This window comes from Saccopteryx leptura, chromosome 5 (genome assembly GCF_036850995.1).
Source record: "Saccopteryx leptura isolate mSacLep1 chromosome 5, mSacLep1_pri_phased_curated, whole genome shotgun sequence".
In the NCBI taxonomy this organism is placed as follows: Eukaryota; Metazoa; Chordata; class Mammalia; order Chiroptera; family Emballonuridae; genus Saccopteryx; species Saccopteryx leptura.
Genome location: NC_089507.1, coordinates 212069021 through 212080809, shown reverse-complemented (window position 1 = coordinate 212080809; position 11789 = coordinate 212069021). Strand labels below are relative to the sequence as shown.

Genomic DNA, 11789 nt, shown 5'->3' with positions numbered 1-11789 from the left:
GGTCTCGAACCTGGGTCCTCAGCATCCCAGTCCAACGCTTTATCCACTATGCCACCACCTGGTCAGGCAAAAAAACTTTCTGAAACCATTTTTTCCCCATCTATTTGATTTCAATAAAAAAAGCAATTTCTTTGCAAAGCCTTTTTAAACTGACGTAGCATCTTACCCAATTATAGCTTCTAACACATATTACCTCCCAATGGACATAATCATTTATGTAAAAGTCCTTTGTACACTGTAACATAATTTGTATATATTAATACAAATTATTATTATGATTTAAAGGGAAAAGAAAAGAAAGAAAACCAAAGTCTGTAGATTGCGGACACACCAGCTCCATTAACCACCACTCCCGCCCCATCTCCAGAGCCAAACACCCTGCTCAGGGGTTTACTGCCTTTTTCTTTTTAATTTATTTTGTGACAGAGTCAGAGAGAGGGACAAACAGAAAGGAAGAGAGATGAGAAGCATCAATTCTTTGTTGCTGCACCTTAGTTGTTCGATGATTGCTTTCTCATATGTGCCTTGACCCGGGGGCTTCAGCAGACCGAGTGACCCCTTGCGAGCAACCTTGGGCTCAAACTGGTGAGCTTTGCTCAAACCAGATGAGCCTGCGCTCAAACTGGAGACCTCGGGGTCTCGAACCTGGGTCCTCAGCATCCCAGTCCAATGCTCTATCTACTGCGCCACCACCCAATCAGGCTGATGTTTACTGCCTTTTTGACTCCTTTACTTTTAGTCTCTGGGAATTTTCTTATATTTTCATGAGTCAGCTATATGTTCAAAGTGATACTTGTTATTCAGCATTTCAACATGCTTTGCAGTGGGAAGGTTAAGTCTGCATACTGCTAGAACTAGAATTAGAACCTTTATAATTAACTTGCTCATTGGTTATTGTTTTATGACTTATGTAATTATTTGAATAATGCTCCACAAATATTGAAAGAAGAGTCTTCCTTAGGTGGATTGCACTACTGTGCAAACAGGAATTATTTGCCTGAGACTCTTATTAGCTCAGTGCTTCGCAAACTTGAGTATGCCTCAGAATCACCTGGAAGGCTTATTAAAAACAGAGTGTTGCCTGACCTGTGGTGGTGCAGGGGATCAGGCATCAACCTGGAATGCTGAGGTTGCCAGTTCAAAACCCTGGGCTTGCCTGGTCAAGGCACATATGGGAGTTTATGCTTCCTGCTCCTCCCTCCCTTCTCTCTATCTCTCTGTCTCTATTCACTAAAATGAATAAAAATAATAAAAAATAAATAAAAACACAGAATGTTGAGCCACATCCCCAGTTTTCTGTTGTTGGGGAGGGGAGGTAGGGCAGGGCTGAGAATTTGCATTTTAACAAGTTTCCTGGTGGTGTCAATGCTGCTGGTCCAGGTACCACACTTTGAGAACCACTGCCTTAGCTTGTCATATCGAGCCAGCCAAGTAGTTTACAAAGAAAAACTGATTCCTCTATTAAAATGGAAGCTCATATTTGAATTATACTTTTCCTTTCTAATGAGGGGGTTATAATTCCTGCCACAGCCTGCAACTGCTTCCTGTCTCTCTGCTTCCGTTCTACCCATCCCTCATCCATTCTCCACCCAGTAACTGGCATGATCTTAAACTAATTTTCTGCTTGGATCCTTAAAATGGCATCCCCCTGCACTCACAATGAAATACACAATCTGCCTGACCTGTGGTGGCGCAGTGGATAAAGCCTCGACCTGGAATGCTGAGGTTGCTAGTTTGAAACCCTGGGATTGCCTGGTCAACGCACAGATGGAGTTGATGCTTCCTGCTCCTCCCCTCTTCTTTCTCTTTCTCTCTTTCTCTTTCTCTCTCTCTCTCATTCTCCTCTCTAAAATGAATAAATAAAATCTTTTAAAAAATAAATTTAAAAAAATCCAAAATCCTCACACATTTCCCAGCCATTCTGGCTTTGTTCCTAGCAGGGGTCTCAAACTCGCGGCCGGCGGGCCGAACAATTTTGTGTTGTTCAGCGGGCCGCGAGTTTGAGACCCCTGTAGAACTTTCCAAGTTCCGCCTTGCCCCAGGACGTTTGCTCTTCCTGGAACACCTAATTCCTTCCCACTCCTACTCTCAGCACTTCACCTCCCTAGTTTCTTCCCTTTCTTCACATCTCATCTTCCATGTCACTCACATTGAAGGGGTTCCTTCCCTGACCTCTGTATTACTGAAGACCCTAAGCAGCTCTCCCCATCCAGCCTTGAGACCCCCCCCCCCAACACATCCTTATTCGCCATGGTATTCCCAAAACCCAGGGAAGACCCAGGATATGGGAAGAGCTTGATAAATAAGCGCTAAAGGAGTGAGTCATTTGGTCTGGAGCTCCATGGAGTAGCGCCGCCTCCACACCGGGCAGCACCTGCAGCCTCTGCGGCCTTCCTCCTCCTCCCTTCCCCCTCCCCATTCCTTCTACTCCCCTCACACACAAAAAATAAACATAAGAAAAAAGAAATGGGTTGGAATGAGGCCCCGCCATTACTTAGCTGGGACGTAGGGTAAGTTACCTGGCTCCTCAGGCCAGTTTCTGCTCCCGAAAGCGGGTATGTCACACCCGCTTTCTGCAGCGGGGATTCTGAACCGGGGTGCCAGCCACACCTAGAGAGGTTCGGATTCAACAGGTCTGTGGTGGTACCCGATGATTCTCCTTTCTAACCAGGCCCCGGATAATAGTGGGCCTGCTAATTAGGGGCACTTTGAAAACCACTGTTCTAGGAGGTTCTAGAAGGTTCCAAGTTCCAAGAGTGTGAGGTGAAACTCCTGCCACAGTTCCTAGCACAAGCTAGGCAAGAGAGCGCTGGTATTGCTGTTTCTACCCCGCAGAGACCTCCTCGGGTCCCCCTGACCGCCTGAGGACCACCCTGACTGAGAGAGCACCTGCCAACGGGCGGCGTGCACACGCCGCTAACTGCAGCCCCCATCCGCCCCGCTGCCTGAGTGAGAACGCAGGTGACGGGGTGGGGGCCGAGCGTGCGCAGTGCTGCGCCTGCGTGCAGGGAGGGGGCGTGGCTCAAGCTCTGGGCCGGAAGCTGGAGTCCTCAGGGGCGGGCCGGCTGGCATCCCCTTTCCGGCTGGTCCCCATGGAGGCGCTGGGGAAGCTGAAGCAGTTCGATGCCTACCCTAAGACTCTGGAGGACTTTCGGGTCAAGACCTGTGGGGGCGCCACCGGTAGGCCGTGGTGGGACCGGGGTCTCGGGGACAGGGGTGTCCCGGAGGTTGGCCGTGGCTCCTAGACTCTGTCCGGCCTGCCAGGGGCTGAGGGAGCTGGACAGAGGCCATTCTGACCCTCGCTCCCTGCCCTGCAGTGACCATTGTCAGTGGCCTCCTCATGCTGCTGCTGTTCCTGTCCGAGCTGCAGTATTACCTAACCACAGAGGTAAGGGGCGGGGCCTAGTACGTGCGCGGGTCTTGACATTCTAGGAATCGGATCTTTAGGGATGGGAATGGGGAAAAAAGAGGCATGGGCTACATCTTACTGAGTTAGTGCTGCCCCAGGTGCATCCTGAACTCTACGTGGACAAGTCACGGGGAGATAAACTGAAGATCAACATCGATGTATATTTTCCGCACATGCCTTGTGCCTGTGAGTACCGCCCCCTGGGTGGGAGTTGCAAGTCCCAGGATTCTCGCTCACGTGGGTTCTCTGTACTGGACCCCAGGACAGCCTCCTTCCCCTAACACACTGCTGCCCCAAGACACGCCCAGCTTCCCCCTACCCTCCAACACCCAGATTCCCTTGCCCCTAGGATCCCATTACCCTACCCTGATTTACTGCTTCCAGATCTGAGCATCGATGCCATGGATGTGGCCGGCGAGCAGCAACTGGATGTGGAACACAACCTGTTCAAACAGCGTCTAGATAAGGATGGCATCCCCGTGAGCTCAGAGGCTGAGCGTCATGGTAAGTGGGGGAGGGGCCTGATCTCAGATCCCAGAACTGGGCATACCCAAGCTCTACATTCTGGCAACGGTACTGTGGCTGGCCCAGTGACCAATGAGGCAACTAAGATCCAGACAAGTGAATGGCTTGTTTAGGGCCCCCCAGCTATTAATCAAAGTGGACTGAAATCCAGCCTCTATGTGTTGGCTACCCGGCTATCATTCTCAGAGGTCCCAGTCCTTAGATGTCATGGTTTGAGTACAATAACCTGCACTCAGCTGACATTTTGTATTTACCATTATTGTTTTATTGCTATTTTCAAAAGAAATAATACATGTATAGAGTGCACAGTACCTGACACATAGTATGCGCTATGTATTAGTTATTATTATAAGTTCTGTTCTTCTCAAGTCACAGGCCAAAGGTCCCATGCAGGGTTTGGGAGGACAGATTTCACTTTGTCGGCCCCCAGCTGATCCCCGCCTCTGCCCTCTCCTTAGAGCTTGGGAAGGTCGAGATGAAGGTGTTTGACCCTGACTCCCTGGACCCTGACCGCTGTGAGAGCTGCTATGGTGCTGAGACAGAAGATATCAAGTGAGCCAGACCCTGGTGGCGGGAGAGGGGACGGGAAGGGAGCAGGGCTCCCATCAGACACTGTCTGCAAGTCATCCTCAGCCTCACTCGGACTCTTTGGCAGGCATGGAGGTTGGACCAAGAATTCAGAGGGGTTGGGGTGTATGCCTCAGTCACTGATCCCTGTATGAGTGACTAAACTGTGCCCGGGCCCTGCCTGGGGGCTGCAGACCTTGGGAAGCAGCTGAAATGGTCCTTGTTCTGCTTCAGCGGTGCTTTCTGCCAGCCGTTCGTCCTTGGACCAAGCCACATAACCTCTTTTTTTTTTTTTTTTTTTTTTTTTTTACATTGACAGAGAGTCAGAGAGAGGGATAGACAGGGACAGACAGACAGGAACGGAGAGATGAGAAGCATCAATCATTAGTTTTTCGTTGTGCATTGCAACACCTTAATTGTTCATTGATTGCCTTCTCATATGTGCCTTGACCGCGGGCCTTCAGCCGACGGAGTAACCCCTTGCTTGAGCCAGCGACCTTGGGCTCAAGCTGGTGAGCTTTTGCTCAAACCAGATGAGCCCTCACTCAAGCTGGCAACCTCGGGGTCTCGAACCTGGGTCTTCCGCATCCCAGTCCAACACTTTATCCACTGCGCCACCGCCCGGTCAGGCCACATAACCTCTCTTGCAAACAGGAATGAATATCACACCTTTCTCATAAGAGTCACATCCTGATTAAATATTTGTATACTCTATGTAAAGCACCGGGACAGAAGGCCTAGTTCAGATTAATAAGCCCCTAGTATGTTTCCCAGCCCCTGACCCCTGAGAGGCTCATTCAGCAGGCCAGGTCAGCGGTGAGTCCTGGGGGTGTGTATTTTAAAAACAATTATTATTGTGGTAAAATATATGTGACATAAATGTTACTATTTTAACCATTTTCAAATGTACAATTCAGTGGCATTAACTCCATTCATAGCATTCTGCAGTCATCACCACTATCTGTTCCAAAACTTTTCATCACCTCAAACAGAATGGAAATATGTATTTTAACACTTCCGCTGCCACTGAGGAAACGCACTTTGAGAACATTTGGTGGTCAGGGATGAGGCTGACGGAGACTCCGTTAGTGGGCAGAACTGCTCAGGCTTTATTTCCCAACTGCCAGCACCGTTTCTGTGCCTCTTTGACACTCACCCGCTCCCCCTCCCCTGCAGGTGCTGCAACACCTGTGAGGATGTGCGAGAGGCTTATCGCCGTCGAGGCTGGGCCTTCAAGAACCCGGACACTATTGAGCAGTGCCGGCGAGAGGGCTTCAGCCAGAAGATGCAGGAGCAGAAGAATGAAGGCTGCCAGGTGTATGGCTTCTTGGAAGTCAACAAGGTACAGGAAGCACTGAGGCCGGGCAGGGCCATTTGGGCTTTGGGATGGCCCCACTCCACTGTGAATCGAGGGCCTGCTCAGGTCCTTAGGGAACACAGGGAAGGGAGGAAACGGCTGGAGAATGAGGGAATATCCCCTACAGGTGGCTGGAAACTTCCACTTTGCTCCCGGGAAGAGCTTCCAGCAGTCCCACGTGCACGGTGAGTGATCCTCCGTCAGCCAGGGAGCCTTAGACCCTGGGCACCTTGGTGAGTTTGAGTGGCAGTTAAGGGCACAAGCTGAGGAGCCAGAAAGGTTCTTAACTTTTCTGAGCTTCAGTTTCCTACTTTACAAAATGGTGATGATAGTACTTACCTCTAGGGTATTTGTGCAGCTTAAAAACTATAGCACAGAGGCTAGTTTATGGGAGGCACTCATTTTAAAGGTAGCACCCAGTCTCAGGTGACCTGCATGTGAGGCTTTGAGGGAAGCAGAGCTGGGTTGGAACACAGGTCTTGCCACTCCCAAGCTATGTCATTATTGGGAACTAGTGAGCCCTACTGTTTCTTCTGTACAGTGGGGCTGAAGATACCAGTACCTACCTCACAGGGTTGTTCACAGGGGTGAATGAGTGAACTCTATGCTCATTCATTCATTCATTTATGTACTAGATATTAGTAATGGCCGACTGTGTCCCACATGCTGGTCTAGGTGCTAAGGACCCAGTAGTGGGCAAAACAAAGTCTCTGCCCTCGGAAGAGTCTAGTAAAGAAACAGACAATAAATAAGTACATGAACTATATGGTATATCAAGTGCTATTAAATAATAAGAACCAAAAAAAGCAGGCTAGGTGACAGAGGTGAGGGGCTTGGACGAGACAGCGGGTGTGCTCTTTTATATGGGGTGGCCAGGGAAAGACTGACCGGGTAATATTTGAGCCGGCCCTGTGAAAGTCTAGGGGGAGGGGCTTCAGAGCACCCCCCTTGAGGTGAGAACGTGCTGGCGGGTCCTAGGCATAGTGAGAAAGTCAGGGTAGCTGCAGCAGAGTGAGCGGAGCCGCGTGGTTAGAAAGACGGTGAGACAGGTAAAGGGCCTTGTCATGTAGGGCTGGGAGGGGAGTTGAGGGCCTTGGGCTTTTGAAAGGTGGGCAGCACTCTGCTTCGTGGAGAAGACTGTAGGGAAAGACAGAACCAGAGAGGTCCATCCAGGGCAATCGCAGTGACCAGGCCGGGCACGGGCACGACGTGATGGGGCAGGACCAGAGAAGTGATGAGGCGCTGAGAGTGACGCATATATTGAGGGCGGAGCTCAGAGGTGTTGCTGGCAGGTGTGAAGGGTAAGAGAAAGAAGAGTCAGGGTTTTGTGCCTGGAGTAGTGAGAGGGGGAAGACACAGAGGAACAGGTTGAGATGGTTGGAGGAGGGGCCATGAGGCAGGTAGTCAGCTTTTGACAGGTTCAGACCAATGGCGTTTGGGTGTCCTTTTAGACACCCAGGACGCAGTTGGCTATTCAAGTCTGGAGTTCAGTGTAGACAACTCCTTTGTAGAGTTGGCTCTAAGGGGAGAGGGTCAGCTGTGGCTGGAGGGAACTGTGGGGTGCAGGGAGGGCTTTGTGAGGCGTGTGACATGGCAGTGTGTTAATCTGCTGTCGGAAAGCATCTGCTAAAGAGGGAACAGGTCATACTCCACAGATGAGAGGGACAGGCACAGAGTGAGGACCCTAAGAAGGGAAAGAAGACAGCATCAAGCACCTCTCAAGTGCAGAAAGCTCTAACTGGGCAACAGGAGGAAAGGCAGACTACCCATGGACAGCTGGGTGATACGGAGTCCCCAGGCATTGAGCCAGGGACAGGGTCGGACAGGAGAGGGCAGTGGCCAGTGGCCAGGCGCTTTGAGCAGCAGCTGGGGAGGACTGACCCGCAGCTTCTGTGCGGAGCTCCCAGGGACTATAACAGTAGGGCTGGTTGGAATAGTTTGGTATGAGCTGCAGAGCTGGGGATTTTTAGAGAAGATCCAGGAACTGTGATCTGAGGTGGCATTTAGGAGCAAGGAGGACATCCCTTTAGATCTCGGAGAAGGACGGGTGTAGGAAGTAACCAGCTGAGGGCTGCAAGGGAAAGAGTCCCTTCAGGGAAGAGCTAGGCTGCGGCGGGACAAGGTGAGGGGAGTGTTTGGAGGTTGAAGATGGAGAGGCTTTGCTGGCGAGTAGCAGGGCCCATAGAAGGTCTGGGAGGAAAGGGAGGCGGATCATATTAGGGGATGTTCAGAGCCACGTGCTGACAGGAGTAGGGAGTGGGAGGTGACCTGACAGTCCTGAGCTGCCCAGTGGATCTAGCTCTGCTGGTCTCTAAGGCAGTCTGCGGGGGTGAGGCCGAGTGTTGGGGCGGGGCAGGTAGGTGGCTCCGGAAGGGCTGACACTGGCATTGTGGGAAGTCAGCAGGCTGGTGGCGAGGGCCTGCAGGCACTTGTAGGAGGCGGTGCTGCAGGCGGCAGCACCTCTGCTTGCTTCTCCACCAGGGCTGTTCACAGAGTCACGGAGCCCAGGATGGATCCAGTTCTGTACCCAGAGGGATGTTCAGAGCACAAAGCTGTAGCTGCCTAAGGCCATAAGGCTGGTGAATTGAAGGTCAGGGAGCTAGTTCCTGACATCCTTGTTGATTAGGGGTAGGGGAGGAGGAGAGATTGTCAAGTTGACCAAGTACTGTTCCATCTTAGATCCTACCTGGTCCTCAGGACAGCCCTGTGCAGAGATCGCTGAGGCCCAGAGAAGCGAGTAATTTGCCCAGTGTGAGCTCTAGGTCTTTTGTTCTTCCTGGGCAACCATACTTCTGCCCCAACCCTCTTGGCACTCTTCCCTGGCCAGGGAGGGGCTCCTTTGGACCAGAAGGAGGCTTGTTAGCTGGGTGCAGACTGCAGCTGAGGCAGTATTCCAGTCCTCCTTTCTACCACATGTCTTGCTCCATAGTTCTCATTGTGAGCTCTGAATCTTTCTCTTCCTCTCTTCTCTCCCTCTTTCTTCTCTCCCTCTCGCCCCCATGCTGCAGTACATGCTGTGGAGAGTAAGTGGCCCTGCCCCCAGGGAGGCCGAGCCCCCAGGTCTGGGGCGGCCTACCCTCCCAGAATGGGGGGAGGTTTGGATGGGCCTGGGGTTGGGGCCTTCTCTGGCTGGACTGCTGGGTGACTATAAAAAGCGCTGGGATGTATCTTTGAGTTCGGTTCTTTGCAGCAGGAGAGATTGGGGTCAGAGGGCAGGAAGAATTTATTCTGGAACAGATGGTACAGGGAACCCATTGACTTCCTTTGGGAAAGGCTCTGAGGGTGGGGCAGAGGAGCCCTGCTCTGCCGGTTGACACCTGCCCTCTTCTCTCCTAGTCCACGACTTGCAGAGCTTCGGCCTCGACAACGTATGTACCAGGTGGAAATCCTAGAGGGCGGGTGGGTGGGAGGGGCTGCTGCCGTCATTTCTCTGCAGGGACGTCCTGGGTCGGGGGAGCAGATAAAGAAAAATGTACCACATTCTGACAGGGGCTCCAGACTGAGGGGCGTGTAACTGGAGTGACTTTTGAACTGAGATCTGTGCAGGCTGGAGACAGGAGATGGGGTTGGACAGGAGCGTGCTGGGCGCAGTCAGGAGGGACTGTGGCACTTCTCGTGAACCACAAAGCCAGTGCGGATGGATAAGTCTGGAGAGGTTGGTGGGCACCAGGCCACAGGACTTGGGGGCCATGCTGAGGAGCCTGGTCTTGATCCTGAGGGCAGTGGGGCGCTGCTTGCCTACCTTACCAGGGGTTGGGGCATAATCAGATTTGCATATTTTTTAAGACCCCTCTAGTGGCTGAGTTCGATATAGACTAGAACAGGACAGGAGCGGGAGCTGGGGCCCCTCTAGCCTGGCACCCCTGGATTGAGACCTCAGGGAAAGCCAGCACCTGCCACAAGGGCCCTGCCCAGTCTGTATGGCCTGATGTATGGATGCAGCCAGAACCTCAAACTCTGGAGTCCCAGCAGCCTGCAGACTCTGTGGAGGAGGAGCTCATAGGTGGGAAGTAGGGGTGCCTGTCTCAGATTCTCCCAGACAGGGCCCCCCCATCTCCACACATTCACTCGCCACGCCCAGGCGTCCCTGTCTGCTACTGTCCTGCGGAGCATTTGATGGGGTGGGGCGGCTGGGCCTCGAGTGCGCTGCGTCCCAGGCACCGGTGTTGCTTGCAGATCAACATGACCCACTACATCCGGCACCTGTCATTTGGCGAGGACTACCCAGGCATTGTGAACCCCCTGGACCGCACCAATGTCACTGCACTTCAAGGTACCAGCCTGGGAGGGAGCCCTCAGCGCCTCAAGCCCTGCCCGACACGCATGCCCAGTGCTCTCTTCTCCCTGCAGCCTCCATGATGTTCCAGTACTTTGTGAAGGTGGTGCCCACGGTGTACATGAAGCTAGATGGCGAGGTAAGTCTGCAAGAGCTCAGATGTCAGAGTCCCTCTTGGTGACAAGCACTTGAGTCCCTTCAACCTGGGAAGGGAAGTGTGGCCCTTATTCCCATGTGATGCATCCATGGCTTGTGATGACAAGTCAGGGCTCAGAGAGTGTAGGTGCTGTGTCCCCCCAAGCCCCAGGCTGTCAGATGTCAAAGCACTTTGTCTTTTTACTTGCTCAAACTGCATCCATCCCTTCCTCCAGTGCCCACTGTCTGCCTCCCTGTCCCCGTGGTCTGTGCTGGGCTGGAAATGACCCTTCCTAGGCACCCTACTCCCCCTTCTGCTGGCCTGGGGACAGCAAGCACCTGAGCAGACCGGTAGAAGGCATGGGACTGAGTTTGCAGAGGAAGTCAGGGACCCCACTGAGAGGACCCACCGGATGTAGCTGGGACTGGTAGACTGAAGGGCTGGTGAGCGGAGGGGCGGCTGGGTTGTTAGGCTGGGAGAGGGTATCTAGGTGGTCCCAGGCCTGGCAGGGCTCATTACCAACCTGGGGCCTTGTTTTCTCCTCAACACTGGGTACTACAGGACATAGGGCAGGAACAGAGGTAGGGTGGGGGCATGGGAGCCAGGCTGTAGAGCTGGCCCTGGCCTAGGCTCCCCTCCCATCCCAGGTGCTGAGGACAAACCAGTTCTCTGTGACCAGACATGAGAAGGTCGCCAATGGGCTGCTGGGAGACCAGGGGCTTCCTGGCGTCTTCGTGCTCTACGAGCTGTCGCCCATGATGGTGAAACTGACGGAGAAGCACAGGTGAGGGTGGGGAAGGGGTGGCCCTGGGCTGGTAGCAGGAGGGAGGCCTGCTGACCCGCCTCCGCCCTGCCAGGTCCTTCACGCACTTCCTCACGGGCGTGTGCGCTATCATCGGGGGCATGTTCACAGGTTAGTGGCTCCGGGGTGTCTGTTTGGCACTGGGTGTGGTGGGGAGGGTAAAGCCTGGGTTTCCCCCAGATTTTGGCTAAAGGAGAATAAGCACCTCAAGGCCAAAGGGAGATGCTGGTCTGGCCAGTAAGGCTCTGGAGGTCAAGCCAAGGGTCCAGCTGGGCCAGTGCCAGCCCTTATCTCTCTCCCCAGTTGCTGGACTCATTGATTCACTTATCTACCACTCGGCACGAGCCATCCAGAAGAAAATTGACCTAGGGAAGACAACGTAGTTGTTCCCTTCCCCTTTGTCGTTCCTCCTCCTCTTGTCTCTTTGGCTTTGTGGTCCTTTCCCCGCCTGCCCTGCACCCCCTTCCTCCCTGGATAGTCTATTGCAGCCCCAGGTTGATAAATCTGTTTGTTGTGATAGTACTCACTGGTCTCCGTGTGGTTCTTGGGTCTGGGGACAACCACTCATCACAGCCACGTTCTTGAAGGCAGCCAGGACTGACAGATTAGGCCGGATGCCCTCTGGGAGTCCCACATAGACATCCCCTGGTTTATAGGGCTTTGTTCAGACCAAACTGAGGTTGAACCCACAGCCCTACTCACGGTCCCTCCTGCACC

At 53.0% G+C, this 11789-nt stretch overlaps 1 protein-coding gene across 2 annotated transcripts; it reads left to right on the top strand.

Annotated features, from left to right (window-relative positions):
• Window positions 1-3022: 3022 nt before the first annotated feature.
• Window positions 3023-11594, top strand: ERGIC3 (ERGIC and golgi 3). 2 transcript variants are annotated; one of them, XM_066383987.1, is made up of 14 exons: window positions 3023-3180; window positions 3318-3388; window positions 3508-3595; window positions 3794-3913; window positions 4393-4486; window positions 5678-5843; window positions 5986-6043; window positions 8867-8881; window positions 9195-9226; window positions 10035-10131; window positions 10209-10273; window positions 10918-11054; window positions 11128-11183; window positions 11376-11594. In XM_066383987.1, the coding sequence occupies exons 1-14, from the start codon at window positions 3093-3095 to the stop codon at window positions 11453-11455; spliced, it is 1167 nt and encodes a 388-aa protein (XP_066240084.1). In that variant the 5' UTR covers window positions 3023-3092; the 3' UTR covers window positions 11456-11594. The 2 variants fall into 2 exon arrangements, with proteins under 2 accessions (XP_066240084.1, XP_066240085.1); XM_066383988.1 differs by lacking the exon at window positions 8867-8881.
• The last annotated feature ends 195 nt before the right edge of the window (window positions 11595-11789 follow it).